General features: G+C 34.5%; 1 protein-coding gene across 5 annotated transcripts in view; it reads left to right on the plus strand.

The window, feature by feature from the left end:
* LOC124357094 (arylalkylamine N-acetyltransferase 1-like) overlaps positions 1-27,591 on the plus strand; it is a 287,823-nt gene that overhangs the window by 211,632 nt on the left and 48,600 nt on the right. Inside the window, exon 1 of one of the 5 annotated variants that reach the window (XM_046808531.1) lies at positions 14,658-14,797. The exons of 3 other annotated variants lie outside the window; for them this stretch is intronic. In XM_046808531.1, coding sequence (XP_046664487.1) covers positions 14,753-14,797 — 45 coding nt within the window. In that variant the 5' untranslated portion in view covers positions 14,658-14,752. Of the gene's footprint in view, positions 1-14,657; positions 14,798-24,964; positions 25,079-27,591 lie in introns of those variants that run through there. One more of the 5 variants, XM_046808525.1, reaches the window with a different exon arrangement.

The following is a 27,591-nucleotide window of genomic DNA, read 5'->3' on the forward strand; positions in this document are numbered from 1 at the left end:
TATTATTTTGGCTGTTTTAGTTCAAAGTCTAGACAAGTGAAGGAGATATTTTAAATATATTTGAACCTATATCGTGTTTTGGGAATATCGGTATTGTTGATGAATATAATCCTACTATTAAATAACTCAAATGCTACACGAGTAATAGATTTAATACAGCACAGTCATGATTGATACCACAATTTCCACATTGCCACTTTAACGCATATTCTTTGCACTAATGTATCATTCTTTTGCCAATTTTCTCCACTGTCAATTCCGTGTCAGTTTTCACGCTAAAAACAGTTTAAAACGAGTTTTTAACATCTTAGGCGTTATTGCATTTTTAACAATATCTGGTATTTTTTTTATAAAGTGACCTGCCTGTGAAAACAAGTGTTCATGTTCTACCGTTCTGTGTTGTCCAGTTCGGTTGCTGTCTTAGGCTCTTGTCTCATACCCGTGTAATCCTCGACCGCTTATTAGGGCACATTTAGATAAGCAGAATGAAACTCTCTCCAAAATATATAGACTTTCACATTCAACAGTTTTTTGACTGGTCGACAAGACTTATATTCGTGTTAGCAGTTATTCGAGTCGCATTGTTTTGAAGCTTTAGAACTCTCAAAATTTCATTGTTTTCACAAGCGCCCCACAAACCCACTCCATAGCTTAAAATTGGAGAATATTACACCATGATAAGCTATAATCTATAGTTGAATTGGTAGTATTAAGCTTAAGATCTCAAAACGTAAAAGCGTGAAGCTGATTTGGTGAAAACTGGATAAACGTAAATATTTCAATCTTCGATCAATGTGTATTTCAAGAGATTTTTGAGATTTTAGAATGGACTTCCTTGGAGATTAAGGCTGTATTGGACCTGACAGTAGATCACGTTTTTCACCTAATTTGTTCCGTTAGACATTATCTCTATATGTTATGTACTACTCTCTTCATTTCAGCATTATTTCTTTTACACAGGAATCTACCATAATTTGTGCGACCCGCTTATTGATTCAGAGTTCCAATATTGCATCATTTATGGTGCATAATTCCTAATACAATATGAAAGACCAGATTCATCTAGCAGAAGACAGCGGTCCGCATCATAACAGGTTTAACGAGGCGATATATTCCTTCCGATACGCCTATGGCCTGTGTGACACTAATTGGCAGTAACTGCGAGAGGTGTTTGTGTACACACGTTTTCACTGTGAGACGTCCACCACAGGGGAGCACATCCTCCAGCACAACACCAGCTCTATTGGTATTGTCAGCTCGCAAGCATCCAAAGCTGTAGTGATGCTTTGCAGTTCGTTTTCTCTATATGGCTGGATCTACACTGTGCGTATTCCGGCTGAGTAGAGAGCAGCTTTAATTTCATTTTATTCTTCATTTTCGGCAAGACGGCCTTCTTTTAAATTGGAGCGTTCAATGTGCGTAGAATGCACAATGCAAAACCTCGCAGCTTGCAGTTGGGAATATGCGCGTACGTATTTAGTTGATGTGCTCTGCTTTCTAGGCTGTACACACGTCTCCCTCAGCTAGAGTTCACATTTTGCAGAACAACGGTAGTTGAATAAAAGTAAACGGGTACGATTTGGCAGTAACTTAACAGAAGTTGTTTTTATTTAATTTTGTTTCCTATTTTTGGTATGAAATTAGTAACAACTTAATTAGTAATCGGACGACTACCAATTATGGGACAACATTATTCAAATCGAGTGAAGCGGGACCAGCAGTTCCTACTTGGTGAATTTTAGAAAGAAAACATGTTTTCGTGTTGTCTGGAATTGTTGTAAAACGCTAGAAAGCGGTCACTTGGGTTACCTTCTAACTGCAAAGGACGAATCCAATACACGTCCCACGTGGTTCTCCGAAGTGAACCCCTAAAGCCCAAAATATCTTAGAAACCATAATGCTAATCCAACCACCAGTATTAAAAACGGATGTAAATGCCGGTGTAACGGACACAATGCAGCATTTCCGAAGATACGCAGTGGAAATGCATACCGTTGACGTAGCACTGACTGCCTGAGGATATCGGATATTCAAAGGTGGGTTTCTTGACAATGAGTCCAGTTCTATAGGAGAGTTCGTAGTTAAATCCTGAATAATATCCAACTACATTTGAGTAATCCGTATTTCCATAAATACAGTAACTTTGTGCTATAAATGTTTTTACCTGTGATATAATGATGTCATTTATATTGTACCACTTGTTCGTATAACGTAATTAAAAATGATTTATTTAGTCACATGTTCATCATTCGTTTATGTTTAACCACCTCCACTGATCATACAGCAATCACACCACGTAATAAACTACGACTAAACACTAAATGTTATATTACTAACGAGCTCATAATAAACTAGTGTGCCGGTATATTCCACTGAAGTACGACAGTTGAGAGGCAGGGCCGTTGTAACAGCAGTTGTGTACTTAGCTGAGGCCCGTTACTTGTCTAATAGTTGTTTCAACTTTGACACTTTATTAAACTTATCTTCCTCTTGTCTCTCACACCTTGCACTTTGTACGCTGTTAATTTTAATATTTTTTCTATACAGTTAGTTATGTCCTAAAGTGGGCCAACTACAATTTGTTTAACCGCATGCACCGTTCTCGAATATCTCCAGAACATATACTAATCACTTCATAGACTGAGCTTTAGCAAAGCCTATCACTCACTCAATAGGCTGGTACAATTTCTCATTCGTCTATCTATCAGTCTGTATATTTGTCTGCCCACACGATATCTGTAAACTTTTTTTATGAAACTTTATTTCTATATGGACAAGATTGAACTTGATAATGGTGCTTATCCCTCCATGAGATTTGGTTGGTTGAGCGTCATCATTCAGGAGGCTGGCAGAATTTATTTTCCTGTCTGTCTCTGAAAGTGGGAGGGTAAAGAGTGTCCACTTTTCAGCGAAATGAAATGGGACATGGATTTGAAATTGCACGCAACTTCAGCGAAGGCTGAAGCGTAACATAATTATAACGCAGCAATATCACTTTTATATGTATTTCATTACTATAAAAGCACAAATGTAAAGATTGATTTTTGAGTTACTGTCGATACAAGAAACATGACGTTACGCGTCAAGGTGAGATTTATACCCATTAATTGACCTGAAACTGGTTTCACTAATTTGCTATTGATTGATGTATACCACTGTTAGCCTTGTAATACATACCTGTAAATATAGATGAATCTGTACTTTTACACACCGACCGATGTTGATATAAATCTTTACACAGATACGCTCAATAGAAGCGTAATTGTAGAATCTGTAGTAGAATAATTTAGCTATTAATATAACACCTATAGAAGGAATTCCACTTCTTACGAAACCAGAACTATCAGAGGAGAAACTAAAACTCTGTTATATACAGATTGTAAAAATAGAAAAATTATAAGGTGAGTGTAACATATTATTATGATTAATTGTATTCTGAGTAAATAAAAACAAACATGTGATAATAATAACAATAAACTTTAAAAACAGATGGTCACACCTCCCTCTCTAATGTAGCTGTGGTATCTTGCACTTGATTACATGGTAAATAAGTCCTTCATAACCGCCCATCATTCATTCTGACTCTGTAGGTGACACGCCCTTTCCTAGATTCAATTCATCCGAAGTTCCACTTTTCCTCCCCCCACTCTCTCCCTCTCTCCCTCCCTCCCTCTCTCTCTCTCTCTCTCTCTCTCTCTCTCTCTCCCCCTCCCTCCCTCCCACCCTCTCTCTCTCTCTCTCATTAATTTGAATTTATTTTAACAAGCAAGTGTTAACATTTGAATAGGTATTATTTGATTTATTTATTTGCGTTTTGAGGTTCAGTGGAAGAGAGAACTTTTTGTCCTTACTTCACCCCTATAAATAAAGGAATTTTTCATTTTATTTCATTTCTCTCCCCCTCCACCACCCCTATTATCCCTTCATCGCAGATTTGTTTTTATTTGGCTTAAGAAATGGAGATACATTTAATTTAGTATCAAGGAATTAAAAACGTTTTATTCTAGAAGAAAAGATAATTCTAAAATATTTTCTTGAGAGATATCAAAATTGGAATGGAGTAAAAGAGTGTAAATATCATGTTGTCCTAAGGCGGTCTGCATCGTTCACTTGGATCCAAGGATGTCGAGGTGTCAGGCAATGGGGCAGGAAGGAACCAGTTGTCCGTCGCGCCGAAGTCAGGGGTCTCGACAGTGGAGGAGTTTCCATCCAGAAGCGGTCCTCATTAAGGATTTCAGGATTTCTGATGTCAAAACAACCTGGGCGACACACGTCCAAGCAATACATTTCCACTGAATTAATTAACTGTGAGGTCAGGGTTACTAGCTGACGATATATGGAATATATTGTTTTGGAATACATACAGTATATATATATATATATATATATATATATATATATATATATATATATATATGTATATGTGTGTGTATGTGTGTGTGTGTTTTTTTTTGTGTATGTAGGCCTATGTATGTATAAGTAATATCATAAAGTCTAACTGCTCATTTGTGCGAAAAGAGTTTTCGTTACGTTCAGTTTGTTCCTTGATCGATTGTTCCTACACCTTCTGGCATTATGAGAACATTACGTTACATCCAACTTACTTGTACCCTTTAGCGTGCACAAAGTTATCGGGCTCATTCTCCTGCCATATGTTTCCTTCTTGCATGTTTTAAAAATGAGTTAGAACGAGCTGTGCAATTTAAAATATTTCGCAACGATGAAAATAGTATAAATATAACGCTGTGTTACAAATATAAAGGTTTTATGATACAAATGTCTTTAAAATATTGCACGGTTTAGTCACAGTTAACAACACAGCTTATTGTTATTTTAAAATTTATCACCATTATAACAATGTCAGTGATGTTTTTGTAATAATGATAAAAATTATAGAGCCAAAAGTTTTAATAATCATTTAAAAAAGTAATTCTTTAGGACGTGCACCTACGAGCCTGGGAAATACAGATGGGTGCTCGCAATACAGAAGTGATGGACTTACAAGTATATGTGTTGGTGCATACCATTGTAAACCAAGCGCCTGACATTCCAAAAGATACGGGTCCAATTACTGCAGGTGCGGCAAATCACGAAGTGGGCGGTTATCCCTGTAAACATTAGCTAAATCAAGTTAGGGGAAAATTATACATGTGGTACCACATAAATAAACCCGGACCATTCATCAATGATAAGTCAATAATTTTCATACAGAATCTATACCGAGGTCAGAGTAATCAGTTTTTGTATGGCGGGGTAATGTTGTACAAGTACATAAACTGTAATTAAATGATTAAAAAATAATTAAAATTAATGGTTGTGTCTTTATCGAGTTTCCCATTAGAGTTTTGGGACTGCTCTAGCCAATCAATATAACTGTAACAGCAGTTGGGAACTTAGCTGAAACTGCTGAGGCACACAACTTGCACAATTGTTTCAACTTTGTCTCTTTGGACATTCTCTCTCCTTCTCTATCTCCCTCCTCCCTCTCTCCATCCCCCCTCTCTCTCTTTCTCTCTCACGTTCTCTGGCTTTGGAACGTAATAGTACTTTTACCTTTGGAATTTTAAGCCAGACATTTTTTAATTTTATTTCATTTCTCTCTCCCTCAACCACCTCTATTACCCCTTCTTCGCAGATTTGTTTAAAATTTGGCTTAAGGAATGGAGATAAATTTCATTAGTGGAAATATTTTCTCTCTCTCTCTCTCTTTACTCTCTTTAAAATTTAATTTTTACCAGTATGTCTATCTGCACGATATCTCATAAACAAAATAACCTTCATTTCATATTTCAGCTTCATTTCTACGTGAGTAACACTAAGTGCATATCACCCAAGGAACTTGTCCTAGTTTTAGTTAATATTTTTAGATTTTTCTTATGGGCAACCATAATGCCAATGAGAAAATGTCAAAACAAATAAATTAAGTAAGAAAGTACAATCATATGAGACTTTTAAATGTGACATTTTTATTCATAGCTTAAGGCTAAACAAATATAGAATGGGATGTTTAATTGTGGATGTGAATTCGGTGACAAGATTTGATATCAGCGCATTTTTTCAATGCAATACCCTTCCTACCTCATCGGAACTCTTATTATTTGAACATTGCTAAGAAACCTAACCCAATGAACAAAAATTTTAATGTATCTTGATAAAACAGAAGTATTTAATCCTTAAACTTTAAAATTAATATGATTTTTAATTTCTGTATGAGCAAGATTGTGTTTTTTGATGTGCATGTCAAACAATGGCATTTGCCTGAACGTAATTTTTGTGTGAATTGTTTACTGTAGGATTATTTATCTGTCTATCTGCCCGCAGGAGTTATCGAGAATTATCGAGTTATATCAATTATTTTTTATGGTCTTAATAAGTTGTTGAAATATAGATTGTTTATATACTTGAAACAGAAATTAAAAACCATTAGTACAAAATCTCTGTCTATAAAACGTAGAAGTTAAATCCATATTGCGTAAATAATAGGTTTACTCGGATAACCTAAGACGACCAGAAGATAAAACATATAATGTTCAGTATAGAACATTCTAAATGTTTTACTTACAAAATTGAAGCTGGGAGTTCTGTTGCGATATACACAATAATAATGGCATGTTTATAAAATGTCATCTTCAGACCGAAACTGGATCTCATTTCTTGTGGCTGTTGCGTGAGAAAGCATGCCTTTTAATAAATAAATATTTCCGGAATTTAGAACATACTTTCCTTTTTAATTAATATTAAATTTTACCGCAAGTTCTGAGAAAACTGATTATCGGAATTTGTCAAGATCCTCTTGATTTCATATGCATTCTGAGATAAAAAAATTGATTCCGGTGTTTTATCATACTTTTTCATAGCTCTATACCTGATATAAGTGTTTAAAATATTAGGGTGATTGTCAAGTGATAGATTATGTATAAAACTGTTTTTTATATTATATAGGGCTTTGGTATTGCTAGAACCACTTTGGGGTAGGTAGGATTGTTTATAGAATTTGATGAATTTATAGGATGTTTTAAACCATAACTGTAACATCTCTATTAACATTTTTAATTAATTCTTATTATTTATTATTTTCAACTGCCAAAATTTTAAGTTTCAACTTAATTTTATTACAGTTTATTTTACATTTCGCAGGTTTAAAAATAATTATTCTTGTTTTAAATTTAATTTATGTATTGGAAATAACGTCATATTCAGCTACATATTTGTTGCTCTTGCAACATAAAATTATACGTAGGTATTTTCGAAAAAATCTAAATATGACTGTTATCCCAAGATAGTATACACAATGAACTTATAATACGCACCACTGTGTCACATTTTGTGTGTAGTTTAAAATGTTTTATATTAATCCCAAACACAGTGTATCGTGCCTTTACGGGCTCGAACAAAATCAATCTATAGGATACAGAGAGTTACTTTTCTAACAAGAATTCTGGAAACACGTGTAAAAATGAATGGAAAGACCGTCGGCGGTGTACAAGACAACGTCAAAGCACGCCTTGTTAACTTCCTACTGTTTCAGTGTTGGTAATTAGTGTGAACCACACATGGTCCGCTCGAATGCAGGGGGTCTACTGCACTAACAGGCAGTAAGATGCCGTCAGTCAAGGTCGATTACTATCATTACGTTTACAGTATGCCCGCCCAATCCTTTATACTCCACTGACTGGCTTTGCATAATAGTTACACAATATCGCCCTTCGTCGATCATACTTTTAGAGTGACTGATTCCAAATCCAGTATATTAATGAGGCACTGAGATCCTTGAGTTGCTCGTAAATCCAGGAACAAACCAGTGAACAAAACGAAACAGGTTTTTATTCACGTTTTGCGCGTGTCAGAAAATTTCCCATGCAGAGGTGGATATTGCGGTCACCTGCCAAGTTACCGCCCAGAAGCATGAAGTCCTTACTGTTCATAGTTTGTAGACCATATGTTTACTAGTATTGTGTAGATTTTATGTATAATGTATCGATTTCTTCTGATTCGACAAATATATTCCTTTTTATGTCTTAGATAAGTTTGTAAACAGGTAGACTGTGGACTAAGCCTAGAAGGTAGAACTATTGCGTGATCTGTTTTACAAACATTGTTGTTTTATGACATTGACTTACTCGAACAAATTTGTATTTGATTCCCACGTAGCTACATTTTAAAGCGTACACCCAGCATAAAGGTAATCAATGTTGGATTTTAGACTACTGCATATGAATTGTGGCCTCCAAACTGTAAGACTAGAAGGGATGGGTTTCCTTAAATACAAACACATAAAGCTGTTGTGGAGGTCTGACTACAACTATTTCCTTTTGGGCTTAGATAAGTTTATTAACCCGAAAAACACAATCAGGGAAAAGGAATTTCGTGTGCTCTGTTTTGCAGAACTTGTGGTGTTTGGGAATATTTATTTACTGAGCTATTTTATATCCAATTCCCACAAATGTAGTAAGATTATAAAGCACATTTATATGACTTTTATAGCAACCTAAAAGGATCTTGAGGTAATCGGTATTGAACTTTAAACTTTGGTATCCATACTCTAATAACAAAAAAGCTGCTGTCGTGGAAAGAAATTAGATTTCGAACAGATAATCTCACTGTACAATCGGACATAAATTGGAAACGAAAATATAACTATGTATCTTATTACGTATGGGAATTCGTTCCTACTGTATCAGGGTTTCTGACATTTCAAGGTGAATTATTTAATCCAATAAGAGCGCATGAGAGAAAACCAACAATGGTGATGGTGTTATATCAATTATTAGTTGATGACGTAGGTATAAAAACCTAAGTGCGCACTTCGAGTCTAATATGATATCCGTCAGTGGTAGTAGAGTTGTTAGCGTTACACCCCATGAACCCTGAGAACTGGCTGAATCCCAATCCGGTTTCGATATTGCATATTTGCATGCTAGAAATCTGAGCGTAGATTAAATGAAATAAACTGTTCCAGGCTAAGCTTCAGATCTTTCACAATAAGTAAAAAAGTTAAAATTGAATGAAATGGTGCTTAATGAGGTGTAATTTGTTTGTAACAAAATAAATCTTTATTTAGTAATTTTTATTGATTCTGTTTTTATGTATTAAATGGCTGCTGGAATCTGCTTTTCATACCCAAATTTCGCTCTGTTTCCAAGTGTCCTGCTATTCAAACAAACTCAATTCAGTTACCCAACGAAGACCAAAATATATTGTTCAGTTACATGTCTTCGAAGAGGTTATTGTCACATTATGATTATATCACACCCACTAAATCTCATCAGAGTATGATCTACCTGGATTTTAGGACCATGGCAAGTCATTGGCGAAAAACTACAATAAATATTTCTTTAGACTGTGTACTCGCTAAAATAATTTAAGTAGATTAATAGCAGTAGTAAGTTCTTATTATATTGACAACCTGGCTCCTTACGTCACAATAAGCTTGCTAGGAATCATTCTAATGAAAATTGATAGGATCATTCCATGGATATTTCAAGTCAATCGCTTTTGAATAAATGAAGTTGAATACCTTTATAATAACATAACATTTACTTTTCTTCATAGACAAAGAAATACTTTTGGACATTATGACAAAGTACGTAGACTATCAATGCTGGGACCCAAAGACGCCTATCGCCTCTTTCCTAACTCTAGAACGTAGATTTATTATCTATACTCCTCTTACCTAAACTCGGACTAACGTGAAGCAAGAAAGTAAAACTCAGTATACATTTTCCATGGCTATTACTCGGTAATACTTTCGAACCATCCTGTGTAAGGCCTTATTAAAACCAAGGTCATCAAATAATGCAGTCATTAATGTTAATTAGTGGTTTTATTTTATAGTATATGGCTAGTTAGGAGCAAGAGAAAACGCATAATGTGACTCTTGAGACCCATCCTTCGATCCATCATGCGTTCCGTTAAGTCGAACATACTGTAATTGTAACCTTGGTTTGTTGTTTTTTCTCGAACAATAGGTTGCGTATCATTTGTAATTAAAGTTATGTTCTCTGCCAATCTTGATTTTTATATTAAAAGGAATACGTCCAACTTTTGTCCATTGCCTGATTTTGATTAAGTTCATACTTCCACCACATTGGAATTATATCAAATGTCTTTAATTAAAAGGCAGTGCTGAGATACTGATTTTAATTTTGTTTCTCTAAACGTGACGCCACAATATGTGATTTAATATTTTTATTAGTGTTAGGCATATTGGTAATTTTATCACTTTATCATTGCTTTGGATTAGAGATATGTTAAAAAATATCTGAGTTTGAAAAATACGTAAGATAAAGCTTAACTGCGAAATTTGTCTAAGCCTTAAAAAGTGTTTACTTACATTTAAAAAAATAATTTATTTTGTTATGTATACTTCTAATGTAATGTAGTTGCATGTATACAGGATATGCTACTGATAAGAGGTCGTAGTCTACATTAAACATTTAGTTAACCAAAAATAAGCTGATAACAAGTTATAGTTATTTTCACTTGTCACTTAGGATAAATGTGCTGGCCAAAACTGTCTTTCTTTAATCTCAAAAACGAACAAAGCTATTAAAACGCGTATTGTGGCGTCGTTTTAGTGAAAAAAGTTAATTGAAACCATGTAAACAACACCATTTTTACATTTTAAATAGTTTATCTACTTTGAATAAGGCGGCCAAAAAATATGAACTTAGTCAAAAAGAAGTACTTGCTACTAGAAAGTGATCAAAGGTCGTCAGGAATCGATACCTGGAGAAATATGGAAAATGTAGTGAGTTATTTAATACAGTCAGTGTATGGTAAATAGACAAGGAACGAAAATTATGATAGTACTAAATTCATAGTTCATAATTCAATTCGTTCACGTACCTTCGCAGATCTTGTGGTAATCTTCTTTAAGTATTAAATTTCATAACCCCTGAGAACCCTAACCTTTATTCACAAAGCAGTCGAGATATCAGTCAAAATCCCATAAAATAGCACACTCCTTGCACAACAGATAAATACTAATAACATTATTGGCTGAGCGTTAGCGCAATCTATCACTCGAAGGGTCGGAATGTTTTCATTCTGTCTCTCCATCTGTCTGTCCGCACGATATTTCGAAAAGGAACTGATCAGTAGACTTTAAATTGTGCTTGGAGCTTCAATTTTATAAGAGGAACACTGAATTCGATATAGTTCGGTGCATGGATAACCATGATGGCGACGAGAAAATAGCAGAATTTCTAATCAAAATGAGTAAAAATCATAAGAAGTTTCAACATGTGAAATTATCCATAGAGGTAAAAAGATCATAGAGTGGAAAGCCGATTATTTAATTTAGTGAAAACAAATTTACTTCAGCATACTCTTTCGTTGGAATACCTTCCATAGCTCGTAGAAATTTTTATTATTTGAACACTGCTATGAAACCTAACTGAATAAACACAAGTGTAAATGTATCATGGGACAAGGTATCTAGAAAAAAGTTTCTTCTGTAAACTTTATACGAAACTTCATTTCTCCAAAAGTAAAAATTAACACCATGATAGTCAATGCCCAACCGTGAAAATTGGCTTAGCATTATTGAAGCCTATCACTGAGGAGGTGAACAAAATTTCTCTTACGTATGCCGGGAGATGTAAAACTTCCCTTGCCATATGATTTTCTGCAACTCTTATCAGTCAATACTGAAATGATTCATAGACTTTAAATGTCGCATTAAAGCTTAATTAAGCCTGTTACGATGTGGCGTACTCTATACCTTGTATTTTATAATCAGATGTCACCGCAGTAACTATTTACTGAAAATCTGGACACTCACTATCTGGGTACTATACACAGGCACTCCTCTTGTCTCTTAATTGTCATCGCTTACTAAAGGCAAACTCGTGCATCTACATCTTTGTACATCCTATGTAACTAGTGATATATTTTTTATTGTGATGTATAAGTAGCGTGTATTGTGAGTGTGCTGTTATGTATCGCTCATGAGAAACCTTTCATCGCGCTTCGCATTCCTTTTGCGCTCTTTTTGTAAGCGCATTTAATTTTTTCAAAACGTATCCGCTTCTCTTCTTCTGTTTCATTTGTAAGCTTCCCCTTGCGTTCAATATGTTTAAAACAGGACAGTAAAATTGATGAACAATGATATAAGCAATTTTTCCATCGTGGTTTGTTCACATTAGCTGGTATAGGCCTAATATAAAACAGATTATTAGTAAAACCATTGTAGTGATGCAGATTTTAATTTTTTACATGCGACATTCATTTATCAACGAATTTATTATGGAGATTTCTTCGATTCTGGAGGCCAGCGGGGCAGATCAGTTTAATAACATGTCATGTGATTTGAGCTCATAAGCAAAATTTCAGCTTGTTCGAGTAATGACTAGTGGTCCAATTTAAGCAACGTGTTTTTGCGTCATGGCAATACACACAGATAGATAGCTGCTAGTTAGCAAGCTAATAGCAGGAATTGAAAATTGTTATCAAAATACATATCCTGGGGGTATTTTATGATCAAGCCTATAATTAATTAGCTAATTTTGATATTCAATGAATCGCATTCAATTTAGAAGACATTTTATCGTAGATTTGTTTATAAAAGTCGTCAATGTAATTGGACTCAGCCACTGACATTAGATTTATGAAATCTAAAAAGATAAATATTTAATAAACCGGGTCTCCCACAGCGACAAATCCAGATGATTCATATTAATATCACCACTAGCTAGACCTGAATCCTGAGCTAGCTGGCTGAGGAAAACATATACAATGAAATAAAAGCTACGAGATCCCAAAGATTTTATGCATTCTGAGATCGGTGCCTTATAGGTTGGTAGCTATATACGCCTAGTGATCCTCCAATCCGAAGCATATTTCAAGGCGAGGAATTCAGGATAAAACTGTATTGTAGACAGGCAAAAGTCTATTTTAAATAATTCCAAAACTTTCACCCTCCAATCCTAAAAATTGTATTGCTTCAGATATCAGGCGGTCCCAGACATAGAGAATATCTACGAGAATGTTACTAGCAGTGTTTGGCAACTTCCAGAAGATATTGACTTTCAAAGACCGAAGGCTTATACGAGTGTCGGATAATCCTAGGAATCAATGGTGTCTGGGAGTGACAAAATATCCCAAAGAGTGGCACTGTCAAAATTCTGGAAAGAAAGTACCGGAATATTTGAAGGCAAACTCTGGATTTTACGTTAATTAGACTGAAATGTCATTCGATTGTTTTTATTTGTTTGAAACAACTGAACAATTATTAAGCTCTTGGCTATATGACCTTAAAATACCAACAACCTTTCGCCAATTTGTATTTTTTGCTGACCACGAGAGAACCTGCCTTAATGTTGCAACCATTGGTCGGCTGAAATGTTGAGTTTGGATGTTTTCTTTAGATATCGTTAAAACAATGCAATCTTTAGTTTGTGTTACAGTACGTGTTATACTGCCTCGTACATAAACAGAAAATATGGTGAAGATAGTAATTTTGTATTTTTTACTCCTGTTACTAAAATATCAATGTAAGATTTCTGATTGGGGCGTACATTTGTTACAACGGAACCCCTTTTAATGATATTAAAGGCTCAGTAGGAAGAGATAATGGTCGACCTTTCCTTTCGTGAAGTAGGAAAGGTCAAACATTTCAAAGGTGACAGACCCCGTCAGCTAGAGAATTAAAAAGTCCGTAACAGTTTTACTAATGTAATGGTTTACCAGCAGTTAAAACTGTTACAATAGTTATAATAGTAATAGGTATAATATGTTTGTTATTTTTAATATTTTCAATGTTCGGAAGCAAATAGTCTAAGAGCTATCCATGTGCGCTTCACTATTGAATGGTTTGGAAAGTTAGAGAAACAGAATTTTACTTAGAAGAAAAAACTAATCACTAATGCTATTGCCTGAGACAATCAGGTAATGAATTTATGATTTGGAATAACACAATTTTATGTTCAAAAATGTTCTTTGTTCTAGAGCCAGATGAGCTACTTATATGCTGACGATTATAATCGATTCCAATCTGCAAAGCTCCGATCTACAGCAGTTGATATTCTTTCTATCCTAAATGCAATTTGTATACATGAAAGAGTACTGGGCGGCTGTACCGCCATGATTTTAATCATATGAAAATAACATTAGAGCTCATACACATTTACTTTTGAATTTAGGATAGTGGTCGTGTGTGGTAACGTTTAAATTGGTTTTTAATGTGCATGTAAATTCTTTATAGATGGTTTCGAAAATGTTCATAGTTATTAATATAAACTAGTTATTATAAAAGGATGAAATTCTTTGCTTAAATTTTCAAAAAGTATAAACTTAACAAGACAAATTAAAAAATATTTAAAATGAGATATATTCAATACATCTACTTTCAAAATATGGGCGTAAAAGTGTTTGAGGTACAACACTACTCTTACGGGGTCAACTCAAAATCGTGTCTGTACAGCCGGCTCTTAAAACTCATCCTCTTGATTGCCTAATTTTAACACACAACCACAATAATAAATTAAACACATCTACTATCATATGCAGTATTATTTACTATAGTTCCCAAGAAAATGTTACAGATCAACCTGTTTTTATCATTCCGCAATCTGTATAGACGTATTTAATTTGCAAATGGCAAATGACAAAGTTAACGTTCCCTGTGTGAGGAGGGTTGGCGGCGTGGCGCGGGTGGAGGGGCGAGACTATAACAGCGCGGGTACGGCAGCCAGCTGTAGTGTATCGCCGTCCGTTCGCCTTACAGCCGCCCAGCCCGCCCGCCGCCACCATGGAGTCGCCCATCACTTTGAAAAGCAACTATTGGCAGACCAGGGTAAATAGTTAAATTCGTCCCTCTATCGCTTCAAAATGGAATAGTGAACTTTCATACTTTATGTAGTTGTACGAGTTTAATGCTTTGGTGTTGCAAATTTATTTCGGTGTTTTAAATATGTAAATTTTTAATTACATTGGAACAGTTACAATTTGGAGGCAAAATTATGTGTGACCAGCCGATAAATATAAAATATTATTTCGCATATATTCGTTACTAGTATGATTGACTTATCGTCATCTTGAAGGGAAGTACAATAACAAGTGGATGGCTCTTCCCTCAGGGGTTAAACTCTGTATAAGTGTGTGTGCGAGGGTGGTTTGTTTGATAAAATACGGCTAATTTCTTCTTAAGATTTTACATCATAACTTTTGGATACACCTGAACACATCTCGGCTTACTTCGATGCTGGATTAAATATGGATTAAAATAGCTGTTTAGAACCCAAAAGATCAATGTTCAGCTTTCACACTATCGCAATTATGCTTTCACGTGTTATGATTCAATAATGCTTACGTTTATAAATAAAAGCTCAGTAAAATCTTAGAGGATATTAAAAAGAATTAGTAAAAATATGGAAAAGGATGTGTAGCAAGTAGAAAGGGGGACGTCTCTGACGTGTTACAGTACTTACTATACCGGGCATATAAGATACAACGCCTTAATTAATTAATACAAATATAAAAGTAACGCATATTAATTAAACATGTACAATACAACTATCGGTTGAGTTATAGAATAACTTTATTTCATTAGCCTTGTACTGGCAGGTCCAAACCTGTTAGTACCTGACCTTTGGTACTAAACTGTTCTTTCCAGTGGATAGGATTATGACCACTCAATAACTTAATAATCTTTGAATGTTTTTCTTAGATGGATTTAATGCATAATTATAAAAAAAGGGATGAATTTGGTTCACGTTTCTTTACATGGTCCAAACCATTTCCTTTAATAGGTAATTAAAATGAGCCGAAAACCGGTGGAAATGATTGGTCCATAGGATCGGTTTCTGATCAATTAAAAGGATTATAAATTAACAGGTTAGGACAAATCCCCTTGTCCCTCAGGTATTTAGTTAATATATCTCGTTAATGATTGAAACTGGTTTGGAAATAGTCACATTTTTTTACGAGTAATGCATGTATTATGTGTTTAACCGTTAATCTTACAACTTGTGTGCACTCGTTAGACGAGCACATAGGGTAGTCTACCATTGTTCAGAATTATTATATATCCCTGCTGAAATGTATGGGTACTGAACGGCAAAGTCTTACTCATTCATTATTCATTGTCACTACTTTTTAGCTTTGGAAATTTGGGCATGCTTTTAAGCACAGCGAGGTTTCTCTGATTTACATGGATAACTCCCGAGTAAAATTATGTGATTTAGTTGTTCGTAACTTGTTATCTTTAGGATTGTCGATAAGCAATGTTTATATTTTACGAAATTACAATAGAAACTTTAAATAAATTAATACTTTAAAAAAATTTAATCATTTCTTTATCCAAAATTTGGTGCAGTAATGAACTATTAAGAGAATACAATAATTCCTCAGTGCGTGTATATAGAAGTGAATTAGTACAGTACGTATGTCTTTGTAACAAGAAAGACAATCCAGTTCATTGTTTTTGCCACACTTAGCTGCTTAACCTTCACAACCATTCTTTTGTTTATAAATTCATAAGCGGTACGTTTTTTTCACACAGAGTAGATAACTTAAGTGACACACCTAAGTTACGTTAACAGTACCTGATATGACCTTGAACGTGGTATATCACTTGTCTTAGCATTTATCAACACTCCTAACTCGGCCCTTCTCTGATCGCAAGGGCAAGCTATTTATTCACAACGATAATTTGTTGCCGTTCCCCCGTAAATCTCGATCGTGACTTTACCACCTTATTATTAACCATCCGCGATTGCCACGTTCTGAAATCCGATTTGTGATTACAACTCGATGAAATAAACAATTGAATAAATACCTTTGTAAATCTCAATAGCTTATAGAGTTAAGAGTTAATATACTTAAGTCTTATTGGTGAATACTAGATTTACATTTAACAACGCATACCTTGGAAGCAGTTGTTTAATTAATGTAAGAAGCTTAGGGCCAACGTTAAAAGTAAATCTTTCTTTTTCGTAGTAACTTAGTTGTGAATTAAGAACTATTAGGAGCTATTAATAGTAATAGAGCTATTAAAAGAGTAGTAATAGAACTATACTCGCGCTGCCTTGATTTGTTTCCAAGATAACAATGCTAAACCTCAAGCAGTTTTACGCCCTTTATTTAGTCATATAATTATGATAAATATCTAAGTTATGATTGACTCCCCTAAAAAAATATATATGATTGATTCGAAAAAGTTCTAAAATCGTTTAACAGTAGCCCAAATGATGAAAATTTGTTAAAAAGAAATCATCCAATATTTAAAACTTATACATTTGGATGCGTATTAATAACCTATTTATAAAGAGCAATCTTCCACAATTCTAGGACCTCAAATAAGGACGTAAAAGTGTTTGTTTCCCGTCGGGTAAAACTGAAGGTCTATTCTCTACAGCGGTCTCTTAATGATCATTACTGAGAAACGGGTGATTAGAGTTTTAGGAGACTTCGAAGTGTATTTGCACTGATTCTTAATTAAACACAGTAAATTATTCATACTACACAAAGCAAGAAGTTGTTTGTAAAGAGTTCAAGAAATCCATTGAAATCGAAATAAAAATAAGGGAATAAGAGAGATTTGCGGAATCTAAAAGATATACATTTGAATTTAGTAGCTATAGTTTGTATAGAATACAGCTTTCCAATTATGCTCTAGAAATAATTAATGCAAGTTCATCGCTTTTTAACTGTTAGTAGGTAATCAACATTAAATCATTATATATGTAGAATAGTTTGAATACGTATCAGGAAAGACAAATACAATTAGAATTGTTCGACAAAAGTTTGTGACATTGGATACATTTAAATGGTGTACAACGTGAGATGAAGCCGAAATCGTGTGCGGTATACTGCGGCGGGATAGAGGATGTGTCGTCCGGGAGTAACAGCTGACAACCAGCTGATGCTGCTCACGCCCCGATGATTGATTACCCAGTCCCATTACTACCTGCTTGTTTACTAAAACGACACTAAGCGAATTCCACTTTCAAACCTTCTACGTACGGAAGTACGTACTTTAACGGAGTCTATCAGAGTATGATGATCGTAATGAGTATGCAGGTATAACCTGTAACTAATTATGATCAACCACTTCTTAGCAAGTGTCGTTAATTAATAGTCCAACGGCCGACTGACCCAGGGAGTCCGTCAAGTTTGCAAGGAGAGCATGGAATACAGGGTTTGTGATCTTGTAGTAATTTTGGTTGGACTTTGAAATCCGGTTTCCAATGGCAAACTCCATCCCTTAGACATCCAAGGGCGACCTAGACTACCTTACAAGGCAACGTGTCATGGAAAGTTAGTCCTGATGTCATCTGGCACTGAAAGCACGATTTTTTACAGCGTTAAATCATCCTTAAACTCCAGCGGCTAAGGGTGGACGACCACTCGACAAGTCGTATTCCGCAATCAAATAAGAGTGGAATCCCTTGATGATTAAACTTCTTATTTCGTGAAGGCAGAGCAACATTCAACATTTATAAATTGATAAACATACCTATATGACAATAGAACGTCCGTATAACAAACAATTAGCGTACCTGTATTACGGACACATATCTTTATGTGGAAATGAAAGAAATAAACTGTAATGTTCTTTAACGCTATACATCAATTTCCCATTCAAGTTTTTGAATATTTTACTATTGAATCTCTAATTCGTTAAAATAACGCTAATACATAATAACTCTTTACAGCTATCATTTTTTACGCAAGGACAAACTAAGACATACCCTTTAAGGTCCTAATTCGCAATGATTTTTTGCGTTAAGTTAGCTTTCAATTACGTTAATGTAGTTAATGAACATGACAGAACATAAGTTTATAACTTGTTATGGATCTGACAGGTTCTTCTAAACGGAAGAAAAATCGTGATGTTTCTATCCATCCGTCTGTGCATTACCTTTTGATATAAAGGTCGTACACACTTGCAATTTCGAACATAGTTTTTTCTTGCTCCAAAGAAGAACTTTATATATTTTGGAATTAAAAGCTCAAAATAATGGTGCAGAAATTCTGAAATTGTAATAGACGTTTGTTGTTCTGTCGGGTTCTTGGATAAGTATTGTATATCGGTTTATTTGTATGTGGTTTTGTATTGCCAGCAAAATAAATGGATGAGGAGGCAGTAGAGGGGGCTTGGATAGGAAATTTTACTAGTAAGCGTCCGTTTAAATTTATCCTGTTTCCACAGGTGGGAGAGGAGAAGGACTATCTGAATCCGTGCAATTCTAATGAACACATTCTTCCAACTAATAAAATTCATATTGCTGAGTCAGAAACCTGAGTTTATGCAAAACCTCCTGTAATTCCCTCTAAGTGACATGCGGTCTTACCATAAACTTCTACGCGATCTTCAACTTGCAGATAACGCACCATGTGGTTACGGATGATGATAAGACAATGTAATTAATTTTAACATTATCATTTAGAGGGGAAACCAGCCTTAGTTACTTCTATATTTAACTGTTTCGCAGCGTGTAAGCCCTGTACACTCATCATTTCCGGGAGTCGAAATCGAATTTACATTGCAAACACACAACCTAATTTTTTTATATTTATATAGGAATATCACTGAGAAATAATCCACCCAACAGCCGCTAGTTTCGTGGGGTTTCAATTTGAGAGATGTTTTAACATCAAGTGATGTAGTTTTTCATGACATATATTTTTGGAATATACACTTAAATACATTTTTAGACATACAAGTAACAAATTCAGGCAACAAGATAAAAGCCAACTTTGTGGCCGAAAATAGTGACTTCTAATCTCGTTATCTCCTTAAATCAATAAAACCCTTAAAAATGTATCACTTTTGGCAATTCAAACACTCTTGATATACTTACACTGCGACCTATATCAAAACTAGTTTTACTATCCATTTATATCGGCCTAAGGGAAAATTTCCTGTATCACTTTTAAGGAAAACTGGAGGTTGGTGCTTGTACAATGAAAATATTTATCCCGGCTCCTGGGCCATCAACATCGAGTAATTATCATGTGCAGAAGACCAATCAACATCAGACAGAGCCGCAGCCACCGTGTGACGTACAGCATCAATATGCGCAATACAACCTCCGAGTTTTTTCCGCGCCACCTTTTGATGGACAACAATTACCGACACAAGACAACCGGTCCGAGACTTGACATCTAAATATCACCTTCCTACGCTGGTCCTGTCATACGCATACTTCATCGGTGACAGTTGATTTGCTCATGAGTAGAATAATCATATTTTCGATCATGTATCCCTTGAAGAACAACACTTAGATCTCAAGTTAAAAGTGTCTTCCAATTGAAGTATATAACCACTCGATACAGACATAAAATACACAAGAGTAAAGGACTGTGAACAATACTGTAACCAAATGCCATGGACATGCACCATCATCAAACTTGGTGGTGGCGTGTTAAAAGATGACATTACACGCAAAGACTCATTGCTCAATTAGTTCTTCAGACATTTTGCGCATAATAGATAGTACACCATTACCGCTCAGTGATAGCAAAATATACCAAATTTAAAGTCTATGCTCAATTCGTTCTCGAGATGTGGAAATTTAGGATTTGCTAGTGATCAGTCAACTCCCGTGGAGTGACATGCAACATCATCACGCTCGATGATGGCGTATATACAAATGCCATTCCACGCAAAGTCCCTTGCTCAATTAGTTCTTCAGACATTTTGCGCAAAATAAATAGTGCACCATTATCGCTCAGTGATAGCAAAATATACCAAATTTAAAGTCTATAGCTTAATTTTTTCTCAAGATGTGGAAAGTTAGGATTTGCTAGTGATCAGTCAACTTCCGTAGAGGAATATGGTCCATCATCAAATTCGATGTTGCCTAGAATTGAAATTTTAATCATGTAGAATATCAAGTTTTGAGGTCGAGTCGTACTTGATATATCGCGCGGACAGACAGACAACATAAGTGCCAGACACTTAATGGGACTTTTGCCGGCATCCTGAGTGGCAGGCTGTGTTAACATTCACCCGATAGAGTATCGTTGCTCACTTTACTCGGTGTATTATTATTATTTTTTTTTTTTAAGATAAATCTCTGAGGATGAACCGAAATTATATACCCAAATAAGTGGAGGAATAAATAAAAAGGATATAGGGAAAGAAAACAACTAATACACATTACGTCAGAGTTGAAAAAGGAAGAAAGAAGGAAATATAAAGAAGGTCGTTCGTGGATTTAACTAACCAAATGCAATACTTATTTTTATATAATCGATCAAACCATGTTCTCGTAGTTACGACTTAAAGACCTAGCTTAGACACGTATAATCGTTATTATTCATGAGTACTGCTAGTGGTATCTGATATGCACCTACTGGGCGTCCATACAAAGTAGAGGCTGGTGTGCAAAGTGTGTTATGTGAGAGCGAGGAAGGCGATCTATGCCAACGTCCACACTTGTGTAGACTCTTAATAGGTCTATTGAATAACCCAATAGAAAGGAGTACAAAGTAGTGCTTGATGCCGTCCTGCCGTTTGTTAAGAGGACCTTAGAATATCAGAAGATAAATTGTTAGAGATATTTTTTCCTACAGAGCTCTTATAAAGCATCTGGCTTTTTGGTGGGGATATATTTTAATATTAAGGTTATAGTCCTCCAAACTTGCCTGAATAAAAAAATATTTAAAACGAATTAGATTACTAAACAAGTAAACATTCACAGAAGTATACTTCGACAACCTTATAACCAAGCCCAAATAAAAGCGTTTGAAAATAAATATGTGAGATGTTTAACTTATGAACGTAAGTCATACAACTTCAGAGAGTAACATGTTTCGTAATGATTTTATCAGTAAATACATTTAATGAAATACAATTTACGAAAATAAAATGTTTCTAATAACAGATTTTTTTGTTAGTAAACATATAATAACCTTCAATCACATTACATAAATTTTCACCAAAATTTTCAAATTTATAGATGGAGCCCTATTACGAACAAATCGTAAGGCGGGAGAGATACATAAAACATTTTTTTCAGTCCCTGAATAACAGGCTAATATAAATCTATTTCATCAGAAAATTTATTTTAAAGAACTGCATTTCAAAAAAGTATTACAACCGAAAACTGATGTGTCATTTTAATTTATCATTGTTCCCAAGAAAAGAGTAATTATTTTATGCTATATTTTAATAAATATAACTAAATATAATGGGGATTCCACTTATCCTCTCGTGCCTTTTCTCGTGCTTGTAAAAGTCCTTTTTGTTGAGCTCTGAGCTGTACAAGTATTGTCATACTAATTCAGTAATAGCCTACAACTTGACCTTGTTCTAGGTAGTGTGTAGCCTGTACCATTCAAACCCTTATAATAATATATAAATGTAATTTTCGTCAGGGACATCCAAATATAACTTATTACGTTAATGATTCCATCCTGCTTCGCCAGAAGATAAATAAAGTTCTAATAACTCTAATTTTTTTATACGGTCAATCGTACGAGGCCGTGTGTCAACGTTTGATCCTCTCACACATAGATCCTATTTCTGACACTCTTTATTGTCGACATCTTTATGCAAGTTATACATTTCAATTAGTATTATTTGTTCCATAACTTAAAAAACTAAAGTATCTCAAATATAATCTGTTAATGTCTGCTATTTCCTTTCAGAAGAGGGCAAACTTTGTTCCCCTTACAATCAATTGTTTGCCTTGACAATTCCTCTAAATTAGGACAAATGTTTAATTTACAGATACACTTTTTAAATGTCAATTACGGAACACTTCAAAAAAGATTGATGAAAAAAGTACCAGACACTACGGTGTATCTCACTTGCCGGAAAATCGCACCACAGATCACGCACTTTTTCTTCCTGAATTGTTTTTTGTAGTTGGTTCATTTTTGTTACACATGTGATTTGATTATAAAACTAACATGCAATCAGAAGGCCATATTCCTTTCACTTCTAATGTTCTTTGAAAGTTATTTAATTGCGATACTGATAAACAAAAAGTACGCCGCTGAACCAGACCTCTCACTTACGGACGAGAATACTTACAATTACACAACAGAGCTCGTACTTTTTGCCCCTCAGGACATATTTGGCTCTTGTGTGTTTACATAAACAAGCTAACGTGTGATAAAAGTAGTGTTGGAAATTGGAGATTTAGAAATTTGGCTCCAGTTAATAGCAAGGCTTACAATGCAACTTTGGTGTAGCCACGAACCCGCATAAAAATCTTCAAATTTCGAAAATTTACATAATTTTTTATAATAAATAAAATCTTATACTCCGACTTTCCTTCACATTAAGCGTGTTTGAAGAGTACAGCCCAAATACATTCGCTTGATTCATCGCTTCTATTCTAGACCTTCGCTCCCCTTTGGTTATAACAATTAAAATCTAGCCTTTGACTTTTGAATCAACCCATAAATTGTTATGTCAAATATTGTAAAAGACTTTTCCCTAACCATGCCTCCCGAACAGTTTTGTTGATAACGGTTTTCTTTTTCGGGCTCTACCCCTTTGGCTCCAAAATGTGTTTGTTTTAAATCCTGGTTAATACTAAACTACCGAGCCATAAATGGATAATATGCGATCTATAATAAGACATGCAGGCCAGACATTCTATTCAGTGGTTCCATAATAGGGCTTCGCCTTTGATCATTTTCCCCTGAAATTAAGCTTCCAAACTTAAAGAATCATTTTGACTACACCCTAATTCTAAACCATCCGTCAAAATTGTTCTATCCATTACCTTCTTCCGCAGATAGTAGTTATTTGTAAATACGGATACGTCTAATCAAGTGTATTAGTAGTAGTTCTTCACCGTGAGGAGAGAGGGCATTTCGAGCCCTAACTGCTTGGTGTCGCGAAGAAAGCGCTAAGTAAACCCTTTTGGACAAAAGGAATCCTGCCCATATGTTCTTAAAAAATAAAGAATGTTACGCGCATTCAGCGATCACACAATGTTTGCTTGACTTTGGGTACTATCTCGAAGAATGTTTTCCCCTTTTCGCCAGAAGTGAAGGATAACGCCACCGACGCCAGCACAGGGATATTTCCAATTGGTACTTCCCCCTCCCCCAAAAATATTGGACGATCTGGGATATAATCAGAGGACGGGATATACCGATCGGAAATGCCCATGGCTCTTGTATTGCATGATGACTCACCTCCAAGCAGCTCCTACTTCTCATGTCCTGGTCATATTGGCCCTTGTGCGCTTAAGCGCTGTCCGCTTTTTCGCGTAATCAACTGCTTGACTTGGATTCTTAATGCAACTGAGGCAATACGTAAACAAATCTGTAGCAACCTTTATGGTGAACTCCAACTATTAGTGGCAAAATTTAAACCCAATTCAAGAATATCTTCTATAAAATAGCGACTCTAAGAGACCTCAGTGGTTTTACTAAATATGTTTCTATTGGTTTTCTCCACCGTGAAGAGTCAAACTCCATTGGCTGCCCGCAAAACTTAAACTTCTTCCACAGAAATAGATCTATGTACTGTTATTTTAGTACTGTTTTTCTTCGCAGTACTATTTTAGTAGTTAAGTATCACACAAAACGTTTACATTTTACAGGCAAAAACTAGAATTTAATCCCTGTAGTATTTTAGTTACATTAAAAAATATCTTTAGAAGAGGCTAATCTTTTTAAGCGAAATCTAAAACTACCATATACCTCAGGTTATTGTGTATTGTTCGGTTACATTCGAGTGCTTCAATAAAATATTTTATGTCTAAAAGAACACTGAACACAACGATTCCCAGCCTTATCATACAAGGTCTAAGGAAAGCTCTACTAACGTCTAGATATGAAGTGTTTGAGAATTCTTATAAAATCATAATTTTTTCGTTTTATTGATTTTAAACATTGAAATATGAAAAGGAAATTTACATAAACCTTGTAATTACTGTAAAATGTTTCTATAGACAAATAACGTGTTTGTAGTGTTGATATAACAGACACATAATTATTCAAGTATAAACAAATTAGCTTAGTAGCAGTAGGTATAGTAACACAAAGCTGTCGTCAGAGGAAGTGTTTGTTTACTCTGCCGTCGAGCGTGGTCATCGCCGACCGCAATGTCAGTAGTGTGCAAACAACCATGGTCATCATCGAAATTGTTCGGCTTCATCAGGTTAGTTCCAACTGACCCGTTATTTTATATTTATTCGAACAGAGATTATTTCAGATTATTTGCCTCTCACTCCTTTCTTCACGTTTCGTAACATTTGTTTGTTGTTACTCCTAAATCCAAGAATCAGCCTTTGCATGATATTCTATGGATTACAACCCAAACTTTATCATGTAAAAACTTGTATCGAAAACATCAATTCATATTAAAATGATGAATTAACAAAACAAAAACCGCATCAATAATCAATCATAACCCCAAAACCTATTTATCTTGGTAGTAAACAAATCAAAATGTGTTAATAAAGGCTTCAGATTTTAAGGTAGAGCACTTATAAAATCTATGTAAACTTTTCTTTTAGTTAAGTTTTGATTGCGAATCTACAGAATATTCAGTTAATTTCAAGATTTCAGTTAATTTCTTTATCGTTTAAACCTCTTAGTACAAGTTTTTAAATTATTTTCAAGTTTTTGACATGAATACTTTCATGTATTCATATATTAAATTTGGGGTCCCGAAACATCTGTGTAATAGAACCTAAAATGTTTAAAGGCTACTGCTTGTTAATAAATTTGTAATGTTGTAATAATAACGGAGTAAAAAGGAGACAACTATTAATTGAATACGAAACATCAGTCAACATCTCAATAAGTTTAATCCAGACTACATTTATTTTTAATGTCTGCATAATAAAGCTACTGTTGTTTGCCTTTAAGTGTATTACCGACTTGGTGCATTCGCCATCTAGAAAAATATATCTTAATTTGATGAAAACTATCTAATTTTTACCATATTAAAACTAATACTTTTTTAATTTATTTTTCAATTTTATGTTTCCAACAGTTTTAATGTGGGTAATGATTCTGTACAGCCTACAAGGCAACGGTAGGATCAATTATTATCTTCTAGAAAGTCTTTTTAAATTGCAGTCCTTAACTAACTAAACTATATTTTTATAAATAAGAATCAATTTATAATCTCGATTATACAATTCATACACAATGAAATTCTAAATTCGGAACTAAAATTAGACGTTATTACAATATTTACTAAATATAATAAAAGATCGTTCCTGTTAGATCTGACCCACTGAATATCACTGTTATCTATATATTCTGTACCGTCTAATATAAATTACTCTAACATGTAGAGCATAATAAATAAATCCGAGAAAATTTAAGACCGTCAATGAAAACCCTTAGTAGGGTTGAGTAGGCTCCTTCAATACACATTAATTTAATTTTTCATCAATCAGATAGTAAAGCTATACAAATCTGATTATAATAAAATGTCTATAAACTAAACCACTTAAGATGACTAATTAAAATAAAAGTTTAAGACTTCATTTAAACATTTAATTAAACTAAAACTATCAATTTGATAAAAATATATACAGTATGTATTTACGTTTATTCTATTAAATAAATGTTTTGCACTTGTATAAAATAAAATTTGTATTCATGTATTGACAAATATTTCGAATGACAAAGATAACGAATGAGTGTTATAATTAGGGGTATCTTGGTCTAGGTTGATTGGGAAAAGTAGAAAGGAAAATAGGAAGGCAATCTACTGAATTTTGTAAGAGAATAGAAGGAGGAACATGATTCGGGCATCAGATTGCAGAAACGTGAAGGAGTGGGAACAGATGCAGGTTCATCAATCAAACTTTCCGCAATATTGTAAACTGGTTGTTGATAACCATCACAGAGCAGGACGGCAGTGAGAGAATTATACAGTGCGGTTCTCAGCCATCAAACTAGATAAGCATAGCAATATTGTGGCAATATTGCGGTTATTTAGTTTATCGTTTAGTCGATGGATATCATGTTGGCAAAATGTGTCCCAATGTGAGCAGTGGGGCGGTAAGCGCGTATGCTATAACCTCTAAACTATGAAACGGATCATTCATATTTCTGATAATGACGCATTGAGTCGACTTGATGTCTAATCCATGTTATTTTTAGTCGTAGTATAAAATTATGACATATGTCTCATTTTAAAGATATAATGACTACGCGACCGAAAGCTTTTTAGATTTATCGTTATCGTTATATATCATTCAGAAAAAATTCTAAAGCCTTTTTATATTTGACCGTATAAAAACTCAAAAAGTATACACTTACAAAAAAACAACTTTTGGATGCGTAGTAATTATTTCTTTAACAAGATTCACCCCATAACAAGAATAAGGGCTAAAAGTGTGTGAAATTAACATTGTTATTATGAGGGAATTTCAAGGTCGTTTCACTGCAGTTGGCTCGTATCTGTAATGATTTTACGAAATATGAACGTTGTTGATTAAATGTTAATGAAGATTCTTATCTTCTTTACTTGGTCATTAATACTCTTAATTATTCTTGGTCTCCTACTTTCTAAGAAAAAAAAAACAGTCGTTAGGTGTGACGTCATCGAAATAAAGATTAGATGGTATTTATTTTAAAGCCAGAATAATAATAATAATTTATTTTATTTCACTTTATAATTCTAGTCTACAATTTTTACTTTACTGAATT

This window comes from Homalodisca vitripennis, chromosome 3 (assembly GCF_021130785.1).
Source record: "Homalodisca vitripennis isolate AUS2020 chromosome 3, UT_GWSS_2.1, whole genome shotgun sequence".
In the NCBI taxonomy this organism is placed as follows: Eukaryota; Metazoa; Arthropoda; class Insecta; order Hemiptera; family Cicadellidae; genus Homalodisca; species Homalodisca vitripennis.